The 25,412-nt window shown below is 51.2% G+C and overlaps 1 protein-coding gene across 1 annotated transcript in view; it reads right to left on the bottom strand.

The window, feature by feature from the left end:
* TP53BP2 (tumor protein p53 binding protein 2) overlaps positions 1 to 25,024 on the bottom strand; it is a 54,602-nt gene extending 29,578 nt beyond the window's left edge. Inside the window, exons 1-2 of the mRNA XM_040636145.1 lie at positions 24,889 to 25,024; positions 3,132 to 3,279 (exon numbers count right to left, since the gene is read on the bottom strand). Of these exons, the coding sequence (XP_040492079.1) occupies positions 3,132 to 3,279; positions 24,889 to 24,915 (175 nt within the window). The 5' untranslated portion in view covers positions 24,916 to 25,024. The remainder of the gene's footprint in view (positions 1 to 3,131; positions 3,280 to 24,888) is intronic.
* Between the last annotated feature and the right edge of the window lie 388 nt (positions 25,025 to 25,412).

Below are 25,412 nucleotides of genomic sequence, written 5' to 3'. Positions count from 1 at the left end.
GCTCTGACGTGGCATGCAGGGACGATTCTCGTCAGAAAGAAGAAACCACCGTTCAATAAGGCACTTCAGACAATCCACTACCCATTCGGGAAACAAGTAATTCACTCCCTAACTCACACAAGTCACAAAAATTAATGGGGGAGGGAAGGAAAATTCTTTCACGCTTACAGCATTACGTAACAGGAGAGTAGGTTTACTGCCTTGCAGTAAGCAAAGGATCCTTTTAAATCACACCGACAGGCCTGAGATGCAGTATAGTTTCTGTTTCTGAATGCCTACAAATCAAGAGGCAAACGCCAAGGGAAACATGAACAAAGACTATGGAGAAACAATATTTTAAAAATGGAAACCTAGGGGCGCCTGGCTGGCTCAGTCAGAGGAGCGTGGGACGTGAGCTCCTGGCCGGGAGTTTCAGGCGCACTTTGGGTGTGGAGCTTACTTAAAATGTAAAAAAACAAAAACAAAAGACAAAAACAAAAACCACTTTAAATAAAAATGGAAACCCAAATGGCCAATAAACAAATGAAAAAAATGGGCAAGATTGGCTATCAGCTTAGCAAAAATTAAGACTTTATCCTATCGTTGATGGAAGATTCTTTCAGAAATAACTGGTGGGATCTTCCTCTCCCACTCCCCCTACTTGGGTTCCCTCTCTCGCTGGCTGTCTCTCTCTCCGTCAAATAAATAAATAAAATCTTTAAAAAAAAAAAAAGAAAGAAAAGAAAAAAGGGGGCGCCTGGGTGGCTCAGTCGTCAAGCATCTGCCTTCGGCTCAGGGCGTGACCCTGGAGTTCTGGGATTGAGCCCCGCATCAGGCTCCTCCGTGGGAAGCCTGCTTCTTCCTCTCCCACTCCCCCTGCTTGTGTTCCCTCTCTCGCTGGCTGTCTCTCTCTCTGTCAAATAAAAAAATCTTAAAAAAAAAACTGGTGGGGGTGTGACAGCCTTTGTGGAGGGCAATCTGGCACCACACATTAAATGTTAAAGTGTGTGAACCTTTAAGTAAGCAATTGTACTTCGTGGTGTCTACTCCAGAAAAAGAGTTGTGCAGATCAAGAGGCCCCTAAAAGGAATTTCGCTGCAGTATTTATAAAAGCAAGAGTAGCGGGGCAGTCAGTTCAGCGTCCGACTCCTGGTTTCGGCTCAGGTCATGATCTCAGGATTGTGAGACTGAGCCGCAAGTCAGGCTCTGCGCTAAGCATGGAGTCCGCTTAAGATTCTCTCTCCCTCTGCCCCTCCCTCTGCCTGCGCACACTCTCTCTCAAAAAAATTAAAATTAAAAATAATGATGTAGATTTACACATACTAATCTGAAAAACACCTCGAAGCTGGACTGTAAGGTGAAACAGTAAACTGAGGGAGGTTGATATGTGTGGTACTATTTACAAAAAGAAAAAACAGAAAGACAACACACAAAATTATTCCTATAGTTACTACGATTGTAAACACAGAAGAGTCTGAAAAGTTCTCTGCGACGCTGAGCAGTTACACTGAGCGATCAGGGGACGGGAATGGGGAGAGGTTCCCAGTCTGTCCACACTATTTCCTCTTTTACAAAAAAGAACACATTCAGATGTAGTCCTTTTTTTTTTTTTTTTTAAACTAAAGTGAGAAGAAAGAAAATCTTCTCAACATCACCACATACTAAAGGTCCCTGGCCTCAAGTGAGCAAGACCCTGAGAGGAAAAGGAGCAGGGGGAATCCAGAGATCCCTGCCGAGAGAAGGACGCTTCTTCCTGGCTCTCGAAGGGTGCTTTCAATCATCTCCGGAAAGCGTAAAGCAAGGTGATCTGCTGAATGCAAGGAGGCAGCCAGAAGCAGCCAGCAGTGCATAATCATTCAGGAAGTACTTACAGAGCACCCCGAGACGCCAGGCTCTCTCCCCAAGCTGGGCACACCAACGCACGACGTACGCACGCCTCTCCTCTCAGCGAGTTTACGTTCTAGTGCGTGTGTTTGGACCACGGGGATTCAAGAAGCAATAAACCAACAAACACACAAAACCCAGAGGATTAAATCAGGGTGGCTTCATGGCCAAGGCAGCAGGACGCTCTAGCAGAGTCTCTCTTGGAGGACTGAACATTCTGGCTGAAGTCCAGGCGGCAACACCTGGGGAGCAACACAGGCAGTGGGAAGAGCTGGCAGCAACGGCCCCAAGGCGGGAAGGAGCTTAGTTTACTCGGGAACAGAAGGGAAGCTGCAGGACAAGGAGAATGTGCCTGACAACAACACAGGCTTCACAACCCAAGATCAGAAATCTGGATTTTATTCTCAGGAGATGAGAAAGCCACGGAGGAGTGGAAAGTCAGACCGTCACATTTTCATTTGAAAAGGACCATTTGGGGTCTTTATGTGCATGGTCTAATCTAGCTCCTTTGTGAAGGGAAAAGAAGGAAGCGATTCAGGGAGTGAGCACAAGACCTTTCAGGACACCCAACTGTAAGAAAGTCAGCCAAAGACGACCAAGAGGTCCCGACCTGGTAGGGAGGGAGCTTGGCTGCAGGTGTTATGAACGGTGTGGACACAATTAACCCAGTGTGTAATCCATGCTGGGACGCTGGCACCCCCAGAGGAAAAGAAGCAGTGGGAGGTCACCGAGGCTGTCCAGGAACAAGGCAGAAATTACAGAAAATTACTCGCACATCTACAAACTCCTAAGGGGCCAGAAAAAGACCAGGCTGTCCCATTTTAGGGCTCCAAAGAACTAGAGTGAGGGATTGAGTTCAAAGCCTAAAATAATGCCTATGATTTCACCACTGCCTTTTGCCACTATGGTAACTCAAGACTGAACAGCTTTCCCTAAAAACCTACAAAAACTTGGAGAGGGCAAAGCAATCAGGACGCCTCATGTTTCTAATTCAGTCGAGTCGAAGCACACAGGAAACACTCGTGAGCATTTTCCGGGTACGGCCCAGAAGCTTGCCCTGCTGGGCCACCTGCCTGTCCTTGACCTTTTATACTGCAGTGTCTTTGCTGTACTGCAGAGGACAAGAATGGAAAGGGTCCCTACATCACAGCGAAGCTGGAGAGAGAACGTCTTGCCCTGATGCACGTGCTAGGCCATGGTTTCTCCATGGACAACACGCGTGGGGCCCACAGCCACGTCTCAACGGCAACACAACCCAGGTCTCGTACCAGAGCCACACCACACTTCGGCCAGATGGCACTCGCTCTCGCCGGGCTCTTTGCACAGATCCACCACATCTCTGCACATCGTCTCGGGGGTCACTGGGACCTCGGTGAAGTGCTGCTCGTTGTCACTGAGGTACACGGTGAGAAACATCTGCCAACAGAGAGAGAGAGAGAGACAGCAGCTGTCAGTGTCCACATCACAGGTTTCACTTTTTAGTCACCTGGGATTCCTTTCCCAGAGCCCCAGTCGAGAGCGGTGTGGCGGTCTGGGCCCTCCGCGAGCGGTGCCTGCATAGCCCCTGGGGTCCCTGGGGTTCGGGCAAACCAGTTCACACAAATGGCCAAACCGAGTCTTGCTCTGACACTGTATTTGCTCTTTGTCCGCCAAATACTTACATAGCTCCTAGTAGGTGCCAGACCCACCCCAGAAACAGAGCTTCCACCGAGCCTGTGAGGGAGCTTCGGGGATATCTGTGTGCACCCGTGTGTCTACACAGCCTCTCCGGCGTGAGACCTAAGAACGTGCTGCTCTGAGGCCAGGGTGGGAAAGAGGAGACACAGCTTGGAGGGAAATCTCATATTTACACCGTGAGCAGAGACCACCTGTGCAAAAAAAATCAGACTTTTCGGGCTAAAATGTTTTAATCAAATCAGATACCTGCAACATTACAGCCTAAGTCTTCGTCAACAACGTATGCGCTAGGCGGACGGGCTGTTATGCTACAGCTTACCCAGCCGGCAGGTCTCAATCTCCAAATCACAAGCCCCCTTTCTCCTAGGAAAACCAGACGTCGTCTCTCAAAAACACTGAGAGTAAAGAACGCAAACTTTCACGCCGATTATATTATCCCCCCAAAATGTGAATTCCCAGCGCTGAAGAAACTGACACAGCAAATAAAGTGCTAACAGCAATGCAGGTAGGGAAGCCCCTCTGTTCTCGCAGCTCAGGGAGCGCTGCCTCCACGCGGGCCCACGTGTATCAGGATAAAACATGCACCGGCTGTTAGAAGTCCCCCCGGGAGCATTTATCCTGCGAGAGAGATTCTCACGAATGGAGAATGCTGAGGCCTTGGCAGGTCCACTCCGGACCAGCACACGTTCTGTAACAATGATTAACGGGCTGCCAACACGGAAAAGTTGGGGTTTGAAGGCCACAAAAGAGCAGAATGAGCAGGACCGGCACCGCGCTCAGGACGACACGGGCCCGCCCACAGCCAGGCGCCTTGCCCTCCAGCTCAGACTCCACCACCCACCCCAGAAAGCTGCACTAGGCTCTTCTCCGCAAAAAGGCAGCGCCTCGTTAGGGACAGTGATGGACACCAGCTAAGCGGTCAGGCCAGGTGCCGCAGGGGTGCGGTCAAGTGAGAGGAGGAGCCGTGCAGGGGCGAATACTCCCCTCCCTCTCCCCGTGAGCAGGCTCAGCACCAGGCACCTTGTAGCTCCTCCTTCACCCCCGACCCTGTTTTCCTAAGGTCACCGCGTCCTCCCTTCTTACAGCCAAAGCTCTCAACTCACAGGAGCACGTCCAACGTAGAGTCACCCGGAACATGAGAACACACAGTAGGGAACCCAGAAAAATTAACACAGTGGATACTGGGGAAACAGTAAATAAAAAAGGAAAAAAAACCATACAGCTTCTCAGGATGAGCTGAGAGGCTTTCAAGCTAATTCTATACTGTCCTTCCCCTCCCAACAAACTGTATTAATAAAGACACATCGTTCCAGGCCTCAGCCAGACAGGAAGGCAGCACTTCAAAACCACACAAAAATCATAAAGCCCTGACAAAAGTCACTTGGAAAAAATAACAAGGATTCACTAAGCTCACAGACTTCCACCCTGCCGCGGCTCTGGCAAATCGTAGGGCACACTTCAGGACAGAACTAAACAATTTACACTCTCGTATCCCACAGCGGCTCTCTGTGCTCCCCACCCACACCCACACTGTCGTGGAAATGCAGAGACACTGAGCCCACAGCCTGCAGACANCCAAGCTTCGGCACACGGAGCTCAGAAACTCGCATCAACCCCAGACAAGCAGAGCCGGCATTACTCTCTTTACAAATGAACAAGACTCACAGAAGCGATCGACTTGGCTACTAAAATGACAGGGTCAATTCTGCTCTTCTGACCCATTCCCTACTCTTCAGGCTGTTCCTTACAGCAGGACAATATTAGGAAATGTGCTAAGTAACCGCGGTAACCCAACTCTAATAGAGATCTGGTCTCTTACTTTCTGGAAAGCAACAGCTTCGTTTACTTAGAAGTACAATTACAAATAAGAATGATGAGAGACGTGTTGTGTTTAAGATTACCGTTCCCCCCAAATGCACCGCATTGCACGAATGGCAGGTGCACGAGCTGACCCCATTTCTACCTTCCGTGTGTGAGGATGCGCTCAGTGCTGACTGACGGCGGGGACCGTCCTCATGTGCTTGGGCAGGCGGGTGGTGTGACATTGCTCTGGACTCCGGGGCAGAGGAGGTCTGGGCTCTGCCCCAGATCTGTTAATAATTAGCTAGACAGACCGCCTTGGGGAAATCACATCACCTCCCTGAGCCTCAGTCCCCGTCTTCAAAGTAAGAGTCTTCACTCGGACAACTGCCACTGACTTTGGGCGACAGGGTCAAAGCCAACATACTGCAGCCAGCATTTGGCACAGAGCGAGGGGCTGAACAAAGGCAGTGAGAAAGGATGGATTCCGTGGAAAAGACAGGATCTGGTGACAAAATGGGGAGAGGGGGTAGTGCTATGTGTGAGCTGCACAATTCAGGCGACACAGAGTAAATTCAGGAGGAAAAGCAGGGCTGCTCTGCTCTGCGGCTGCGTCAGGTGGGGGGAGAGCCAGGGAGGGAGGGGGAAGTTGGTCTGGATTAGCGGACTCGTGACCTGCCCATGCCAACGCCAGCCCCCACTACCTTTTCGGGCCTCCTCTCCTAATCCCCTCCATCTCCGGGATCCGCACAGGCAGCACGCAGCGAGCATGCCGGCCCGTGGAGCCTGTGCACCTGCCCTGCTCTGCCTGCAGCCAGCCCAGCTGCTCCCCTGGGCCCTGCGGTCTGCACTCCAGTGCTGCCCTCCCAGCAACGCCCTCCCTGGCCATCCTTGCCCAGATCCCAGCACCACGCATGCACACGCAAGCACGCTTCCCTGCTTTGTGCTCTTCTTGGCACAGTCCCCACGTACCGCACTTTATATTCAGTTAATTTGGTTTTATCCTCCGTCTTCCCTTCTAGAACGTATGCTCCACACAGGCCGGGGTCTGTCTCTTCAGCGCTGCATCCTCAGCACCGTGAACTCTGCGCCTGGCACGCAGCACACACGGAGTAGGTACTTGTTTATGGACGAACGAGTCCTGTCGCTGGTCCCGCATCTTACAGACTCCCCTCGGACTGACTTTGTGTCTCCCTCTGTGTGCCGAGAACCGCGGCAGTGCGCGTGGCGCCATCAGACACCGTTCTGCTCACCCGCCGGCCATCCTGCTTCAACACTCTCTCCCTTCATTCAGGACTTACAGGCCATCCGCTCTCCAGACTCAGCCCTACTGCAGAAATTACCTTGAATACACAGCTACTATCGCACAACAATCCAAACAGAGGGGGCCATGCGGAGAGGGACGTGGGTGTGGTGTGCAGAAGCCCGCCCCTGGGAGCACAGGGCAGGGAGGAGAAGGGTGCAGGGTGCATCTGCAGGGGCGGCAAGAGGTGCTCGGGACAGCGGTCCTCCCATCCGCACCGGCGAGGCTTCGGAGGGCTCCGGAGAAGCGATCTAAGCAGAACGGGAGTCCAAGCCAGGCTAAGGAGGCAGCGCGCAGAAAGGCCTTGAGGAGGGCTCCGGTTTATCACATCTGGGGGAGAGCAGGGTCAGCGGCGACGCAGCAAGGGGAAAGGATTAGAGGGGAGTCATGAGGCCATTGGTCCTCAAACTGGGGTGTGGACAGAGGGCTGTTAACCACGGATGGCCGGGCTCCACCCTCACTTTCTGATTGAGTGGATCCGGGAAGGGGGCCGAGGTGCCATGTTTCTAACACGCTCCCATGTGATGTGGACGCCGCTGGTCTGGGAACCACCGTTCAAAGGCCGGAGCAAGGAATCTGGATTTTAATCAAAGAACCCACTGGAGGCAAATTATTAAGAGACAGAGACATGAGTTGCCAGGGGGCTGGGGAAGTGACAGCTAACAGCTACCGGGCTTCGTCTGGGGCGATGAAAATGCTGGAATTAGTGTGAGGTTTGCACAACTTTGTGGAAAGCCTAAAAACCACTGAACTGCATACTTCAGAACGGTGGTCATATCTCAATTATTTTAAAAAAGAGGTCCCTGGAGGATTCCAAGCAGGGTAGTGAAGTGACGTCATCTGAAACACTGGCTGCTGTGTGAGCAGCTGAGAGGAAACGCAGCACCCGAGCTGGAGGGGTGCCCAGACTGCAGGTGACAGCAGAGGTGGTGAAAACGGCTGGATGGGGATTTACCGAGAAGGCAGAGCCAGAGACGTGCTTGATGGACAGCAGGTGGATGTGAGGGCAGAGAGAGACTGGCGCAAGCCTGGGTCTGCTGTCCTGGCATCCGGGTGAGCGATACACAGAGGTGAGGAGAGGGCTGGCCAGGGCAGCCTCCAGGGCAAACTGGAGCCACCTACCAGACACCAGAATGGACTCGAAAGTACGGCAGGAACAAACAGAGGCCTTGGAGCCCAAGGCTGGGCGAGATCAGCTAGGGACAGCAGACACAGGACAGTGCCGAGGGCGGGGCTGGAGCTGGTCCGGACAACGAGGACCCAGCAAAGGACTGAGAGAGGCCATCCACAAGAAAACAGGAACTCACCCAAAGGAGTGCGGGGCCCCAGAGACCAAGTGGACAGAGTGTCTCAACAATCTCAACAAAGTCCAGTGAACTTAGGGTCTCCGAAAAGTGCCCTGCGAACTGACCCTCAGCCCCAGGCATGGCACTGGCACTCGGAGGTTGCCCGCTGCTTGACCAGCATGGACGGACCAGCCCAGACCCCAAGGGGAGGGCACAGACCCAGACCCGCAGAGCCGGCCAAGGCGCTCTGCCTTAACACAGCAGAGGAAGCAGAGCCCCAGACAGAAGAAGGCTGCGCAGAAGGGGTGTTGTTTGTTTTCATTCCAGCGGGAGAGTCCTAATGGGCTGTGTGACTGGATGGGACCGGCCCAGCAGAGAGGGGACTGGTGTGGGCAATACTGACCACGACCGTTCTCCAGACCACTGTCCACAGCCCAGTGGGGAGCTCCGCGGGGAGAGCCCACAAACCCTCTGCGCTAAGCCAACCCCCCACGGTCCCACCCTCACCTGCGTCCTTTCTCCCAGTGATTATTCTACTTTTTACATGACAAAGGGCCAACCGGCACAGTGGCAACAACATGGCCAGAAGGAGTGGCTGGAAGTGGGGGGGGAGGGACAACGACACTTTACACTAAGTGACCGCGGAGGTGCCTTCCCCCCACCACGCCACTGCCAGGTGGACAAGAACCACTCCCTGGTCCCCGCTGCTGCCGCTGGCCATAATATTTGTAACTGTTACTTCTCCCTCCTAAAAAATTATGAGTAAAACAAAGGAAAGGCATCCCAACTTTGAAATAAACTTTTAAACCCATTTCATCTACTTTTAAATATACTACATAAATATGTCCCCAAATTATAAAGGTTAAATATCACTCAGACTAATATATCACTTATAATTTAATATCTTTTAAGTTATAATCTGGCCACAATTATGGGCTTCAGTGTGATAATTTGTACCTATTTAAAATTTTATAGCGTAAGTGAATCAGGGATTTTCTCAATAAATATCAATTCGCCTCTTCTTACTTGAAAGACTAGCAAAAAAATAAATGAGAAAGAGGATCAAAAGAGAGGGCCAGCTAAACTAATCATCCTATTAACCCGAGAAAAAGCAGGTGTACATGGTCCTCACGTGGCCACCTTCCTTTTATCGCCGTTCACAAATCTCAGTGCTCCAAAGGGATAAAGAAATTCTTCAAAAACGTAATTAAATCCCTAACAAATGAAACAGAAACGAGGTAAAGCTGTTTTTGCTTTGTTTTATTTTGTCTTGTTTAAAGTTTTATTAGCATGTTTAAAATTTTACTTTAAAAAAGACATTTTAGCCGAGTCTATCAACTAAGTCCTGCAAGAACAATTCTGGCCTACAATCATGAATTTTTAAAGATAAAACATAAAACTGTTAAATCTTAGAAGTTTCCAGTATCTGATACGAAAACATTTTAGAAGGAAAAAGCACAAATTTTCGAAAATGTGTCGGTTACGCACTGTTTTCTTGTAAGACTATTCACCACGTCCTTTTCTACAAATGGGAAGAGGGAACATACGCAAATACACACACGGGCAAGCCACGCACAGAAACAAGCCTGGAACGATATTCACCAAGCTAACAGTTGTGATGCCGTGGTGAGATTATGAATTGACTTTCTGGGAGCTCAGCCATGCTTAAATTTTCTAGAATGATTATGTACCACATGCACAATAAAACTGGTATTTTCAGGAGCGGATGAGGAAATTGGTAAGATGAACACAAGGCCCCACCGCTCCCGGGGCTTTGCTGTGACGGGTACGGCAAGCATGCACTCCACGTGCTTTTCTGGGGCCCCAACGCTGCCTCAACTTTAGTCACGGACAAGAAACAAGCGGTCCAGAAAGAGATCTTGGAAATCCACTACATCGGAACAGAATAACATTTGGCCATAAAAAGGGCTGCGGTGCGGAGACGCGCTATCTTGACAGCATTACACTGTGTGACAGAAGCCGGGCACAAACAGGACGCGTCCCGAAGATTCAAGGGCACAGAGACAAAAAGCGCATTAGCGGTTGCTAGGGGTCTGGGGCAGGGGGCCGCGGGTAACTGCTCAAGAGGACGGGGTTTCCATCTGGGGCGATGGAAATGTTCTGGAACTGATGGTGATGGTTACATAACCCCGTGAAGTTACTAAAAACCACTGCACTGCACACCTCACAGGGTGAATTTCACAGAACGTGAATCGTATCACTATTTAAAGGGCCTACTTCATGCTTTCTGTGTAAGATACAAAAATCTCTTAAGGGAGATGAAACGTGCTCATAGAAAAACGAGACAATTTACTACTGAAGTACATGAATGAGACTGAAGGTAAAATGGTAATTCAGAAATGAAAAAAATGCACATAATGGGAGACAGGCTGAGGTTTCAGCCCAGAGGCACAAATTAATGGAAAGCATAAGAAAATCATTAAAAAAAATCTATAGTAACCTTACTTCCAAATATGTCATCTTTTCCTGGCATGGACGTTTTAAAACACCATATTCCCAAGAAATGAGATGACTTCATCAGCTCCCCGGGCCACAGGGAAGCACACAAAATGGGGATCCCCGGGGAGGCTGTTCTCACGGACTCAAGCTCCGGGTATTTCCTGAGAACTCTGGAGGTGAATTATTGTCATTAGGAAGAACCCAGCAATCATCCAGCCAAAGCCTCACGACAGCCCTCACAAACACATGTGGGCTCCGCGAGGACTGGGAACCTCAGAGGCACCCGAAAATGCACACGCCATGGTGGGCGACGCGGGGACAGGGCGACAAAGCGGACAGCTCTTCTGCCCTCAGTACAAATGAATACCAGCAGCCCCTTCCGGGGGGCTGAGACATGCTCACTTCTTGCCAACCTGTAAACCAGGAACTTCATGTTTTTACAGCATGAGCCGCAAGGAGAAGAGATTCCCCAGTAAACTATCAACTCTGAAGTACCCTTCAGAGCAGAGGAATAACAGGTGGGTCACGTGAGATAAAACCAACCGCAGGGGCGCCTGGGTGGTGCAGTTGTTGAGCGTCTGCCTTCGGCTCAGGGCGTGATCCCCGCGTTATGGGATCGAGCCCCACATCAGGCTCCTCTGCTAGGAGCCTGCTTCTTCCTCTCCCACTCCCCCTGCTTGTGTTCCCTCTCTCGCTGGCTGTCTCTGTCAAATAAATAAATAAATAAATAAAATCTTAAAAATAAAAAATAAAAAAATAAAACCAACCGCAAAACCCGGGGGGAAGTAATTGTTTAACTAAACTGAAATAATGAGGTGCCACTTACAGCTATCGCATCAGCAATTTGATTAAAAGATCCAACAGAGATGAGACTGGAGGACAGTGACTCACCTGGACATGACGCTGGCACCATATACACTGTTAAAATCCGTTTGAAAAGTAAAACGGGTCGTTGCAAAGGCCACAGAATTAGGTCTACCTCACGACCTTACTTGTGGGAATTTATCCCAAAGAAATAACTGAAATGAAGAAAATTCTAAATGCCACAATATTTTCACGACAGGGTTAGATCTACGAAGAGTAAAGTGGCAAACTATTTTAAATATTCAGCAACATGGAAAAGTTTTAAAACCCTCGCTGGAAGGGTTACAACCCAGCTGCCAACGACTCCAAAAACTGTGTTAGGAAAGTGGCAAGATCAAGCTACAAAACAGAATCGTGTGAAGTCGAAGATTAGAACCTTTAAAAGACACATACAGATAAACTGGCTTGAACGGAATATACAGGAGAGAAAGTACAGACATCCCTTTAAAATGTTCTCAATGTTAACATATTTCCACGATAATATCAGTTTCCAAGTATACACTTACGAGAAACTGTGATAAAAGAATGTGGAAATATGCTACAGAAAGTGGCCACTGTGATGATTACTTGTGTCTACTTGAGAAAGTGCTTGATCGGAAAGGCTCAGAGAAGATGAACGCTGCTCGGCCCCCGCGCGGCCCGCCACCCCCGCACTCCGCAGTGATTCATGCCCAAGTCACGTCCGAAGACTTGTCCTTCCAAAATCCCAAAGTCACACACAATCTCCATTTAAAAACAATGGGTCACAGATTCCTTTTTAAGAGCTCCGTGTCAGAGGACATGTATTCACTGTGACTATAACGTTATGCTCTTAACGTTAAGAATGATTCATTTTCAAGGAGGCATTATCTCAGATTAAAATGTGGAAGAGTCTTCCAAGAGGAAATACAAAAACACCCCACAAAAACTGGTTAGGGCATTCCCAAGAAGTTCACTTTGTGTCAGAGGCTACAGTTCATTCCTTCGATTTACAAAACCAGGTAAAGCTCCCCAGAAAGAAAAGGGAACCAGAGTATAAGGTGCTCTTCGTCACAGAAAGGAAACAAGGCTTTGCAGTAGTTCTGGCTCATGAAACCTTCAATCGCTCAGGTTTACCTGGGAGAAAAAAGAATACAAGAGGGGGAAGTGTTCCTTAGAGGGAAAGGAACAGTCTGTAAAAAGGGTGACACAAATCCTCCCAAGCCTTACAGCTCTCAGGAACTCCGAGGAAGGACAGGTAGCAACTAGGCTGGGGGTGAGACCAGGGAGGAGCCTGCACGGTTCGGGACTCAGCACTCCCCTGTGCGGGGAGAAATGCAAACCGGCTGCACCCCGCCCACCCAGAGTGACACCTCCCTCAACACGATCATAGAGAACAGGGAAAGAACAAACAAACAGGAACGTCAGCCAAAGCTCCCTTGGGCCCAGCAGTGGCCACTGACAGCAGAAGGGCTAGAAATGACATGCAGGTCATCCCCACCTTCTGGGATCTTCTGCCACTCCTCCTCACAGGCGAGCCTCCCTAAGGACCAGGCTGCCAGCCTTCGTGGGTCAGCGCTCTGACCGGTTGCCCAGCCTGGATGCCTTTCCCCGGCCCCCAGTGTCCATGTGGGCAGCCACAGGGGTCTCTGGGGAGCCTCCCTCCGGGGGGCAGGGACACGCATCTCCCAGTGCTGTGTCCTGGCCCTCAGAGACAAGCCTGGTCTCATGTCAGCTATCAGGCACCACGGCTTCCCCGCCGCCAGGACTTCCGCCTGGAGTTTACTCTCAAGGCCACTGGGCTGCCGGTCAAAACCTCCATCGCGGACGGTGAGTCACATCTACCAGTGCTCTGTTCAGGGTCAGTGACGTGTAAACCCGCCCAGATACTAAGTGTACAGCTTTTTATTACAGTGTCATTTAAAATCAGTCCATCAGTTTCTGTCAGCCACATCTGAGTTAAAGCAAAACTATAAAATCATAAACAATGGATTTTTGTACTCTTTTGGTTACTACGGCAAGTGAGTGAAAGTTAGAAATCAACACCCCAGGTAGTCTCAACAGCCATCTGGAGGGCACCAAACAGGGAGGCCCCCAGCCACCCAGTGTCATCCAGAGAACACGGGCATCCTCCGAGATCATCCCCATTGCAGAAAAAACATGAGAAAAATCCTCTACATACAGAAAAATCGTGTTCTCTCAGAAAGCTGCACGCTGCTGCTCTCAGATGTCTGATCACATCCCCACTTGGTGCCTGTGAGCCGACAGCACCGCCACCTCCAGGCCTCCCAGGGCTGGTGTCCTCCTGATGTCCGTCCCTCATTCTGTCCCCTCCTAGCCCCAACTGCTTGTTGACCTGGATATCTGTCCCACCCGATTTCCTGAGCACCTACTAGGCCAGTACAGGCGCGGCCCAGAAGGCAGGAGAGGAGACTCAGACGCACACGCGGCTCCCGGAGAGGCATCTGGTCGGAGGCAGAGGGAGCCACCTGGAACCTCTGGGGGAACACCCCACACAAAAAGCCCTTGGGGTGGGCCCCGCCAGCCCACCACATACAGCTTGAGAAGCACCCGCTTCAAGGGTTATGAAGAGGCTGGGAGGACTCTGCTGTCCACGTCTAGCAGGAGCTGTCTCACCAACAGGTGACCGCAGAGCGTGGTGACCCATCCGGCACACATGACCTATCGCAGCACCAGGAGCTGACCCGGAAGCAGTAACTGTATGGAAACACCACACAGTCACAGGCACCCGTATTTATCTTTGCATACATCAGATCTCAGGGAACTTAGTTTACATCATCTGTTGCACAATTATGGCCTCAAGCCACCAAATGAGAAACCCAAAAACCCACACTCTTCCCCACTCGTCTCCCTGGATTAGCTCACCTGTTCCCAAGGCATCCCTAGGCTTCTAGAATGATTTGGAGACCCTCAAACTGCCTCCAGCCCCTCCTCCACACACACACGCACAAACACACGCACACATACACACGCGCGCACACACGCACACCCCTCTAGACACAAGAACACTTTCTCTCTGCTTCTCTAACGTCCACTCGCACAGTTGTTTATACCCCTGTCTTACCTGCCTCCGTGGTGTATAAATTCCTTTGGGACAGAGATTTTGACCCTGAAAGGCTTCCTCTGCCCCCCACGCTATCTCAGATCTCACACACACAGCAAGTGACAACACGGGCTTGTGCAGCTGCATGGACGCTGTGGGTCAGAGCTCGGTGGCAGCCGGGGGAGTCAGCGGGAGCCCAGAGCATGACCAAGGGTGAGCGCCTATACGAACGTGTGGTGTAACTTCCAAGTGAGTGATCCCAAAACCAGACCGTGGCTGAAAAGAAGCAGCCAGGCATTCTGCTTAGAGTAACTGAAGAAATCTGTTCTCTCCTTTTCAACCACGCCTGAAGTCTGACTTAGATCTCAAGTTCCAAACATGCTGCAGGGCAACTCGCGTTAGGCCACTCCGCTTTCAGCATCTGTGGTCATCGAACAGCGAAGACAGTAGAAGGCCTACACACTACGTAACCAGGTCACTGCCCGCCGTTCTCTACCGCTGGCACCGTTTCCCTGCGCTGAGCGCGGCTGCTGCCTGGGCACACGGACGGAGCTGCCCAGGATGCCCTAAGCACAGCCAATCCCCTGGGTCCAGTTCTCCCCTCTCCGCCTCACACTGGTGATGAAAGCGCTCCTCCACTCTCTAAGAGTCCAGCTCTGGGAACTCTCTAAGAGAGCTCAAAAGCCAACTGTGGACATACATATAAACGGGTGAGAACGACCCTCACCAAAGAAAATCGAAAGAACACTCAGGAGCACCTGGGTGGCTCAGTCGGTTAAAGCATCTGCCTGTGGCTCAGGTCATGATCTCAGGGTCCTGGGACGGAGTCTCACATCAGGCTCCCTGCTTGGTGGGGAGCCTGCTTCTCCCTCTCCCTCCGCCCCTCCCCCTGTTCATGCCCTCTCTCAAATAAATACAATCTTTCAAAAAAAATTAAGAACGTTCATTCACTCGAACACTATTTATCAGGTCCCCACAGCGTGTCAAACAGTGTGCCAAGCACCAGAAACCCAGCGATGGGAGGCGTGGTGCCCAACGTCCCAGAGCTCGCGGAGCACTACGGGGCTGCAAGCAGACGGGCCGCACGTGAGAGCGTCCTGGTGGAGGTGCATGCAAGGCTCAGGGCGGGCAGGAAGCAACCCCTCCCTCAAAGGAGTGCCACTGAACTGGAAACTGGAGGATGAGTAAGAACAGCAGGAAGAAGAACATCCAGGCAGAAAAACATCACATGCGGAGGCGCGAGCAGGCCGGCACAGCATCGTCACTGTCCTGGAGCTGCCGACACGGGAGGCTGGGGGCAAGACTGGACAAATACGCAGGGACAGGTCAATTCTCAACCTGAGGGGCACAGACATGCTGCAGAAACTGTCAGTGTGCACACCTGGCGTCTCGCACACACACAGTTACCGCGGGGCCAGAGGGCGCAGAGCAGGTCACGGATGGAAGCATGGAACAGAGTACAGCCTGCCGCGAGCACAAGGAACGCGGACGTCCAGCCCCACCAGCAGCCCTAACGCAGTCCCTGGGGGGCACGGACGGGGCAGGAAGCACGTCTTCTGGAACAGGGACACAATCCCACCGGCAGGCCAAAGAGCGGCGGTGCGAGTGGATGCTGACTTGGGTGTTCTGTGTCTATCACCGCACCGCGAGGCTCAGTGTTTGGATGGAAGCATACGGTCGGCACAGAAAGGCTGACCTCAGACCTGGACGAGACATCAGACGCTAGGAAGCTCATCTCGCACGCTGGAACAGATCAGTCTTGGGACTCCTCTGGAGAGGGATGACACAGACTTCTGTTTCAGGAAAACCACCACAGATGTAGTGTGTGGAAGGGACCAGACGGGCAGAGAACAATGTGGGTAAGAAGAGAAACAGGGAGAGGATTGCTGGAGCCCGGGCAGGGGAGGGGCCCCACGGACAGGAGAGGGGCCGAGACACAGAGATGGCACAGGGTGGGGGGACCATGGGAGAAAGAAGGAAAGGGGCCCAACTCCCAGGTCTCCAGCGGCTGTCGGCAACAAGCAAAACCTACCAGGGAAAGACCTTTCTACCGTTAAACTAAAGTGTTATCTGAAATAGCCCCCCTTTTCTGGAAATCAGTGAATGACCAAAATTACCCACCTACCACACACTAGCTAGCAGTTGTGGCTCAGAATAACATGGGCAGGAGGCCCTTCAGAGCTGAGGCAGCTCTGACTCAATTTCCTAGATGGCTGGCCACTCTGTATCTCCGTCAATAAAAGGATATCTCCGATTTAAAAACACAAGTGGTAAAGGGACTGTAGGCGAACCCATCAGAAGCTGCCAAGGCGGCATGGTCACGGGGTCAAAAGTACAGTTGCTGTAAAACATCTTTAAGGTTAGGGCTTCCTCCAGAGACCGGACTTGCCCTCCTCGGTTTTAAAGAACCACAGTGACTGAGGGCTCCTCTTGAGCTCTTCAGGGCTCTCGAATTCTATACAGTCTGGTTTCTCTTTAGTCCCACGGGAGGGAGCTTGTGGAATGGGAGCAGTCTTCCCTACTCCTGCCTGGTCTTACTCCCAGCCCTGGGGAGGCACTGCTCCTTCTCTCGCCCCAGGGCTTCCCAATGGCACGAGGGAAGTTATTAAAGCGGGGGACACACCATGTCGATCGAGTGTGAAAATCAGGAAAGGGAAACCTCACCAGAGTGGATTCGGGATGCAGAAGGGGAGGCTGGAAGGGGAAGCTGCATCACTCAAGGTCAATCACAGACCCAACAGAAAAACCCGCCACAGGGAAGAATCCCGAATTACAGGCCCCCACCGGGAAAGACGGGCACCGTATCTCCTGCAGGAAGTGAGCACCCCAGCAGCCTGGCCGGTGACAAACCACCATCACCCCGAACTCCCGTTTTTCTCCAGTGGACTTTGCTTCAAAACAACCCTCCCAACTTCCTCCTTCTTGTCCATAAAACCACGTTCCTCTCCTTCGTGTGTTGGACTTGCCTGTGGTCTTGTCATTGCTTGCATGTCCCAAACTGCAATTCTCTGCTATTCCCGAATAAACCGCTTTCGTGGGGAAAGTAACTGACTGCTTTATTTAAGGTTAACAAGTTCACACTATCGGCGGGGCCATCGCAGTGGAAAGGTACGGCTTTTACTCATTCTCGGTGGCTGTCTGTGGACCTTCCTCAGGAGGCCTTGAGCGGCCTTCCCTCCCCCCGCCTCTCCCAGCGGATTGCCTCTGGCACCTGCACGGCCCACCCTCCACACAGCAACACAGGGGTCTTTCCTAATCAATGACATGCGGTCCCTTCTCCTGCTGTCACTCCCCCGGGGGCTAATGCACCGCCCCCCCAGTGCCACCTCAGCCCATGCGCCCCTGCTCTCACTTCAGCCCTCGGCATCCTCCCCGCCGTCCACGAAGCACCAGCCCCCCGGCTGCACTGTGTCCTCCAGGCCTATGCCCGCAGCCCAGCCTCTGCCCATGTGACACACAGCTCCTCCCGGGCGCTCGGGTCCCAGCTGAACTATCACTTCCCTGACCCCCAATCTAAAGCAGCCATCCCAGCCGCACGATCCTACTGGAATCCCACTCTCCCACATTTCTTTCTTCTTCTCCACCTCCCCCATCCACCCCTCACTCAGCTCCATGGGATGTAAGCTCCCTGGATGTGGTCTTATCCTCTCCTGTATCCGGGGCACTTAAACAGTGCCCACAACACTGCGGACGGACCGTTAAGTATTTGCAGGACTTATGCTGGCCCAAACGGCCATCCAAATACAATCAACAGGTTAATGAGGAAGGATGAAGAACAATGATTTAAGGTGATTTCATCCACAATCAGTCTCTAGGGGGCGCCTAGGTGGCTCAGTAGGTTAAGTGGCTGGCTTCAGATCAAGTCATGATCTCAGGGTCTTGGATCGAGCCAGCCTCCATGCCGAGCTTCCGGTCCGGCTCCCCACTCAGCGGGGAGCCTGCCCCTCCCTCTGCCTCTGCCCACCAACCACTCCCCAGATCATGCTCTCTCATTCTCTCCCTCAAATAAATACTTTAAAAACAAAACAAAACAAAATCAGTCCCTAGTTTACTTCCGACAAATTCATCTCACTAAGCTGGACCACTACTTACTGCATAGATGGGGCTGTCACTCGGCGTCCATCCCGACTTCCCATCAGCAGTGGCGTGGGTCAGGTCACTGCTGTACCACTCAAGCCCTTGGAACTGTCTCAAGGGCAAAGACTGGGGATGGCACTCTCCCCGCTGTACGTCCCCCCATCCTCCGCATCTCCCAACGGGCCCATCCACTTCTGATCCTCTTTTCCCTGCATCATCGCCTTCAAGCCCTGTTTAAAAACAACCTCCAGAGAAAGAGGAATCCACACGCCTCCTACAAACGGTGGCTTCTTCTCCCTCCCTGCCAACGCCGTGGAGGGGCTGAGATCTCCATGGAGCGTTCGAGGCACAAAGATAACAGGCACTGAGGTGTTTCCATGGCATGGGGGTGAGGTGGTCACCTCCGTGTCATTCGAACCTTACTCATCTTCTCACCCAGTTTGGGTTTAAATATGGAAAGATGTCTGTTTTCCTTTTCCTACTGCAAAAACAATTGTAGTTATGTAATGAAAAGCCATGTTTGAAGTTATCATTTGCCAAAAGAACACCATGGCCACTGTTGGTCCCGTACAGAGTATACAGAAATAGTCTAATGTAGGCACTGACACCTAAAAGAACGTTTGTCTGTAGGCAGACCTGGTTCGTGTCTCATTTCTGCTGAGTGACCAGGAGCAAATTCCTGAAACCCTTTGAGCTTCAAATTCCTCATCTGTGGAATGAGGACGAGAAGACTCGCTTCACAAGGTCAGCAGGAAATTCGATGGGATGACCAAGCCACAGCACCGGGCACAGTGTGGGGCACAGACGGGGTCTCGGGAGAAGCTCCTTCCCCTTCCCTGGGAGGGACCCCGGAGCACAGGGCTTCCGAGCCCCCCGCGCTGCTCACACACGAGTGTTGGCTCCTGTTATTACCACTAGCACCTGCAACTGGAATTCCAGACTCCTTTATGCACGACACTTTCCTACTACTTCTCTCAACCCGTGTCTCAGAGACTTTTAGTTGAAGTGTCTGAATGTAAATGAAGAAATACTAAGCTAAAAATGTGTTTCCAGAGAAACAACTGAAGTAGGCATTTCAGAAGTAATTAGTTCGGTATTTACTGGCCAAATGAATATTTTCGAAGAAATGTAGTTCTCTTAGCACGATCTCTTATCATTTATTGAAATCATTTGGTTTGGAATAAATTTCAGGTAGAAAAAACTGTAAAATGACCACAAGTTGCTGAGTCCGGGAAACTGCTTTTCCTACATAAGATCTACGGTTACAACGTGCATTTCCTTGATACAGTCACTTTCTTTTGCTGAGGCAGTATACAAAATGTTTTCGGGTCCCTGCCTCTGTGTTACCCGCTGCTCCGGAAGGGTCCCCTACTGCCTACAACTTCTCCTTGGCTCTCCCCAATAAAATATAAAATTTTAGTGCCTCACTCAGCACACCAAAGTATACATTTCATACATAGTCTGTCATCTGTGTTTTCTTTTCTCAATTACATCTGATTAAAGAAAAATGTTCTCTTCGGCACACAGCACACCACCGAAAAGCAAGTATTTCAATCATGTTTGAGTTGGTTAAGTGGCATGAGCAGAAAAGAACACTCTGGATTCCTAAACTCTCCTACCCCACTCTCCTTATCCTTTGACACTTAGCAGAGGGTGGGGAGAGGTTCACAAGCCAATATGGAAACACCATCAACAGGCACTGGTACGCAGTCCCCTGCTGGAGAGAGGCCGCACAACCCAGAAGCGCCAAAAACAGTGTGGAGTTAGCTTCAGACACACTTCTTAACGAGTGCCACAAACTATCACAGGTTACCAAGAGATGAAGGTCTATATGATTCCTTAAAAGCTTCAGAAAAAAACAGGTTTCGTTTTACTGTTTCTACTTTCTACTGTTGGGGGGCAGGGGACAGGAATTGGGAGAGAAAACGGTTCTTCCTAGAAGCAGCATATGAGCAAATGACCCTCCGTTATGTCCTCCAGATAAATAAATTCTCTTCAGGTTAACTGTTAAAATACAAGCGGCTGTGTGCTTGGGCTAAGGTTCTCTAGAAAGTCTAAACCATTTCCCTGAAGCAGGTAAAAATACAGAAAATGTTTAATGCGTTTCAGCTTTTAATGAATATAGCAGGAGTCACAAGGCAACAAATCTCACTACAGCACATAAAATGTGAGGTATTTGCCACATTTTTAAAAAAAACAGATGATTTAACAGCCTTTGAGAATTACAATTCTATAAAGATAGAGAACTTACCTTAAACTGTATTCGGGAGTCAAACCTAAGCTACCCTGCTACATTACTACTCAACAAGAAGAAATTCTTTCACCGCATGGTGTAATCATATAAATACAATGTTCTAGAGCTGTAACCTGAAAGCTTCTTCGTTCCAACACATAATTTCAGCTTGGAAAGTATGTGCAAATAAGACCACCCTTTTACAGGAAAATAATACAAGTATTTAAGCAGAAGTCCTGCCTTTGGTCTGTGAGCTGCAGTTTCCTTTAGAAATATATAAATCCTACCGACCAGCTGTCAGACTTCTAAAGGAGATAGGGCGAGAACCCAATTTTTTGCCCTAGACTCCCCGAACTAGAAGCTCCCACAATCGGATATTCTCTTAGAGCATCACAGAATAACTAGAAATAATTAGGACACTCTGCAACCCTGGAAGGGAAAATGCCACAAATTGAAAACTTAAATCATCATCGGGTCAATTGAGCTTTTTAAACTAAGCTATCATTTTCTTAAAATCATTATCTGTATCAGGGCCCCACAATGAGATTCGTTCAAAGAGAACACTAAACTAAGTAACTGGAAAACCCATTTCCCAAGTCGTTAGGGGTAAACAGGCCATTATGATTTCATATTAAAGTACTAATGTAGGGGCGCCTGGGGGGCTCAGTCGGTGAAGCGTCTGCCTTGGGCTCGGGTCATGATCCCAGGGTCCTGGGACCTGATTCTCCCTCTGCCTCTCCCCTTCCCGCTGCTTGTGCTCTCTCACTTTCTCTCTCTCTCTGTCAAATAAATAAATAAAATCTTAAAAAAAAAAATAAAGTATTAATGTAAACAGGAAGCTGCAAATAATGTGATTCCTACGTAAAGTTACTTTGTGCTACTCTGTCAAGCTGACAGCTGTGGCGGGTACGGCAGCCACCAGGCCCATGTGGCTATTTAGATAGAATTAAGACTGTATAATTGTTTCAGAACTTCAGTTTCTCATCCCACCGGCCACATTTCAAGTGCTGTAGCTGCAGGTGGCTGGTGGCCACCATACGGGACAGGACAGACACCGCACAGGTCCGTCCCAGCCCGACACACAGGTAACACATGGTATCTACCGGACAACCAGGCAAATTCATGTCCTCTGGCCTTCGGTGTGGCACTGCACAAAACCGTGCGATTCTGTGTAGGTTTTGTTTTGTTTTTAATTCTCCATTTCGATTGCAGGTACAAGCAGGAATCTTTATAAAGCTCCATCTAAAAAGAGCACTGAACGCTTCTAGAGTTAGCTACACTCATAAAGATATTTCTCAATATATGCCTTGCTTAAATATAATGCTTTGCAAAATGAAAGCAATGAAAAAAGAGACCTGATATAATTTTAAATAGTTGAGAATTTTGCTTTGAATAATCACCTCCCCTTATCCGATTACCAAATACAATGAGGACAGCTCAACTAAAAGCCATATTCTCAACCTGCAGAGAACACTTTCCTCGATGAGGAAAATACGGTGTCAAGTAGGAGAGGTTAATCAGTTCCTTCTTACCAAGCTGTAGAAATCTCAGAGCATCAGAGATGCTCTGGTGGGTATCTGAAAATGGGTGTTAATTACCACAGCCTCTGCCGCACCCTATCATTACCCCCACCCTGGCGCTCAGCTGTTTGCCTACATATTTTTAGTTAGCCTACTAAAATGCACCTTCCCCTTCTGGTTTAGGGTCCAATTATCACTTCATGTCCCACATGAAAATCACTTGATTCTCTACCATTTGGTGAGAAAATACACAAACACCATTTATTTGCACATTTTTAATATAATGCTGTCTAAACAGCAGGCTGTTATCTTTAGAATGCCTTGAAAAGCAAACCAAGGAATGTACTTAGTGCCAGAGAACTACACACTTAAAAATGGTTAAAATGGCAATTTCTGTTATGTACATTTAACCACCACAACAAAAAAAGCACATCAAGACAACTGTCTACATCCTGAGACGATCCATTTTTCCATAAGAAGCACACTGCTTTTCCCAATAAATTGGTTAGGATTTTTCAAAGTAAAAAATATGAAACCTCACTCAATGTTAAAATTAAAATCCAAGTATATTAAAAGCCAAAGATAAGAAATATATTTAAGAAAACAGGCTTATCTTCAAGTACCCCAGATACGACAGGATAAGGACACCTATTAACACAATGGCACTAAATGAAAACTTGCCTCCCGTTCGTATGGACGCCAGGCTTCTATGGACCCCAGGCGTAAGAACCTGTGGTTTCACCAGGATTGCAAATCCAAGAAAGATGGGCGCCAGACTAATTACTTCGGAACTAGCAACCCTAATCCTCAAACCACCCTAAGGGCTCCCTAGTATCATCATCCCCATTTTACGGATGCTGAACCTGAGACAAATCACTTTGTAAAAGAAGGTCGTAACTTCTGGTCACAGAGGTCGTGGTAACTGAGGTAGTGAGGTCCTGGCTGCTCCTGGCTCTAGCGCTGGGGTACTAGCCACCCTCCCATCCCCCTCCCACGTGGGGAGTCTGCTGAGGGCCATCAGAACCACACCTCTCACTTAACACAGTGTCCGCAGCAGCATAACCTTTCATAGGTTCTGATCATCTGGTATATAGCGGGGAGAAGGAAAACGCATCCTAAGTTTTTTAAGAAAGCCCAAAGCATATCTTGACATGAAACTATCCTTAAGAAACCACATTGCAACAACCAATACTTATCTTGTTCCTATTTTTAGGAAAATTCAGAGACAATCTGTGAAAGTCATTTCAAGAGAAAAGAACGTTATGAGGGGAAAAAAAGGAGAGAAAGAAACGTAAATCCAAGGAATAAATATTTTAACAGCAAACTCCTTCACCTTCTTCCATGGTCCGTATTTTAATACCGGGCATTTGCATCACAAACTTGACTTTGTAACCAGGTATTAAACTAAAACAGGATGCATAACACTCAACACTTTCCAATTCCTTGAATCCTGGCAGGACAGAATATCCCAAACCATCGAAACTCCCGATGATCAATCCCAATAAACTAAGTTTGCCCAGACCGTGAACGTTTAGGACGCCTTCCCACGACAGAGGCGGGGAGCGGGGGGACAAAACTTTCTACTCTGCACCTGTAACTGCAAGTGAACAAAATCTGTCCTCACTCCATTCCACAGATGGGGTAATGGGGTAAAATATGCCTGCTTCTTTGTCTCAACACACGAAGCCATAAGAAAACAGCGAGGGCCGCAAAGTGACCCCTGGTCGGGGGGAGAGGCGCGGGCACAACTTCCGGCGGGGGGGGGGCGGGGAACGCGTGCACGAGCCCCCAGCCCTGCGCCCCCCTAGACTCCCAGCGCGGGAGCTGAAGGAAAGAGCCACTTCACTCCAGCGTCAGCCCTGGGGGCCAGGGCCGGGGGCCTCCAGGGGGCAGGGGCTCGGAGGATTCAGGGGACTGGGGACTCGGGGGGTTCGTGGGGCCAGAGGCTGGCTGGCGGCCAGGAGGTCCAGGGGCCTCCTGGGAGGCCTGGGGCCGGAGGCTGGAAACCAGGGAGGCTGGGGGACTCGGGGGGGCGGAGGATCTGGGGAGGCCGGGGGTCGGGGCTGGGGGAGTCGGGGGATCTTAGGGGCCGGGGACTCGGGGGGGTGGACACAGACGGAGGGCAGGTGGTTCGCGGGGGGCTGGGGGGTTCGGCAGATTTATGGGGCCGGGGACTCGGGGGGGCAGGGGTGCGGGGGTTCGTGGGGGGATAGGGGCTCAGTGAGGTTCGGGGGGCCTGGGGAGGGTTCGGGGGATTCAGGGGGCCGGGGACTCGGAGGGGTGGGGGGACCGGGGGTTCATGGAGGGATGGGAGGCTCAGTGGGATGTGAGGGATTCGGGGGGCTGGGGGGGAGCCGCGAACCGAACGCGCCGCGGGCACTCAGGTCTCCCGCGACCTGACACTCGGGCTGCCATCGCACACCGCGAGCGAAACCCAACCAAAACTCAGGCAAGCGCAAGTTTGATGCCTGTTTCACTCCAACAAAAAGTTTTTTAAAAAGACAAAGCAACCAAGACTCCGGGCCCCTGTTCTCGACGCTCAAGAACCGCACCAAGTGAAGACCCAGGCGGAGACCGGAGGAAAGTCGGCGGCTGCCCGCCCTCAGCTCACCATCGGCCGGGGGCTGGGTGGGGGGCCGAGGGCTGGGGGGTGGGGGCGGGGAGTGAGGGGGCCGAGGGTGGGGGCTGGGCTGGGGACCGCGGCCTGGGGACCCGGAGCCGGGCCGCGCTGCCCGGACCCCGGCTCGGCTCCCGCGCACTTCCGCGCCCGCCCGCGCGCTTACCGGCATCATCTTGGACCCGAACCGCATGGGAGCCGCGGCCCGAGCCGAGCGGGGCGCCCGGGTCTCGGGAGCGGGGGGCGGCAGCGCAGGGCGAGGCTCCCGGAAGGCGTCCGACCTGTTGCGAGGCTGCCGCGGCGTGGGCGGTCCTCCGAGCCCTCCCCGCGGGCGGGGGCGCCACCGAGCCCCGGGCCCACCCCCCGCGGCCCCGACGCGGCTTTGTCTCCTCCGCGCCCGCGACAGCCCGCGCGCCCTCTGCGCTCCGCCCCCGCCGCCCGCGCGGCGGTGGGGGCGGGGCGGGCCGGGAGCGCGCCTGCGCGGGCGGGGCGGAGCCGGGAGCGCGCCTGCGCGGGCCGGGCTGGGGTGGCCGGCGGGGAGCGAGTTCGCTGCCGCCGCCTTCTGCCCGCTGCCCGTCGCCCAGATTCCAGTGTAAAACTCTGGTCTGACTCGCTTTCACTAAATAAAGGAATACACTTAAAAATGACTTCAATGGTAGATCGTACATAGTTTTGCTACGGTCAATAAAC

This window comes from Ursus maritimus, unplaced genomic scaffold (genome assembly GCF_017311325.1).
Source record: "Ursus maritimus isolate PB19 unplaced genomic scaffold, ASM1731132v1 scaffold_2, whole genome shotgun sequence".
NCBI lineage: Eukaryota > Metazoa > Chordata > Mammalia > Carnivora > Ursidae > Ursus > Ursus maritimus.
This window is presented reverse-complemented; position numbering and strand designations above follow the sequence as displayed.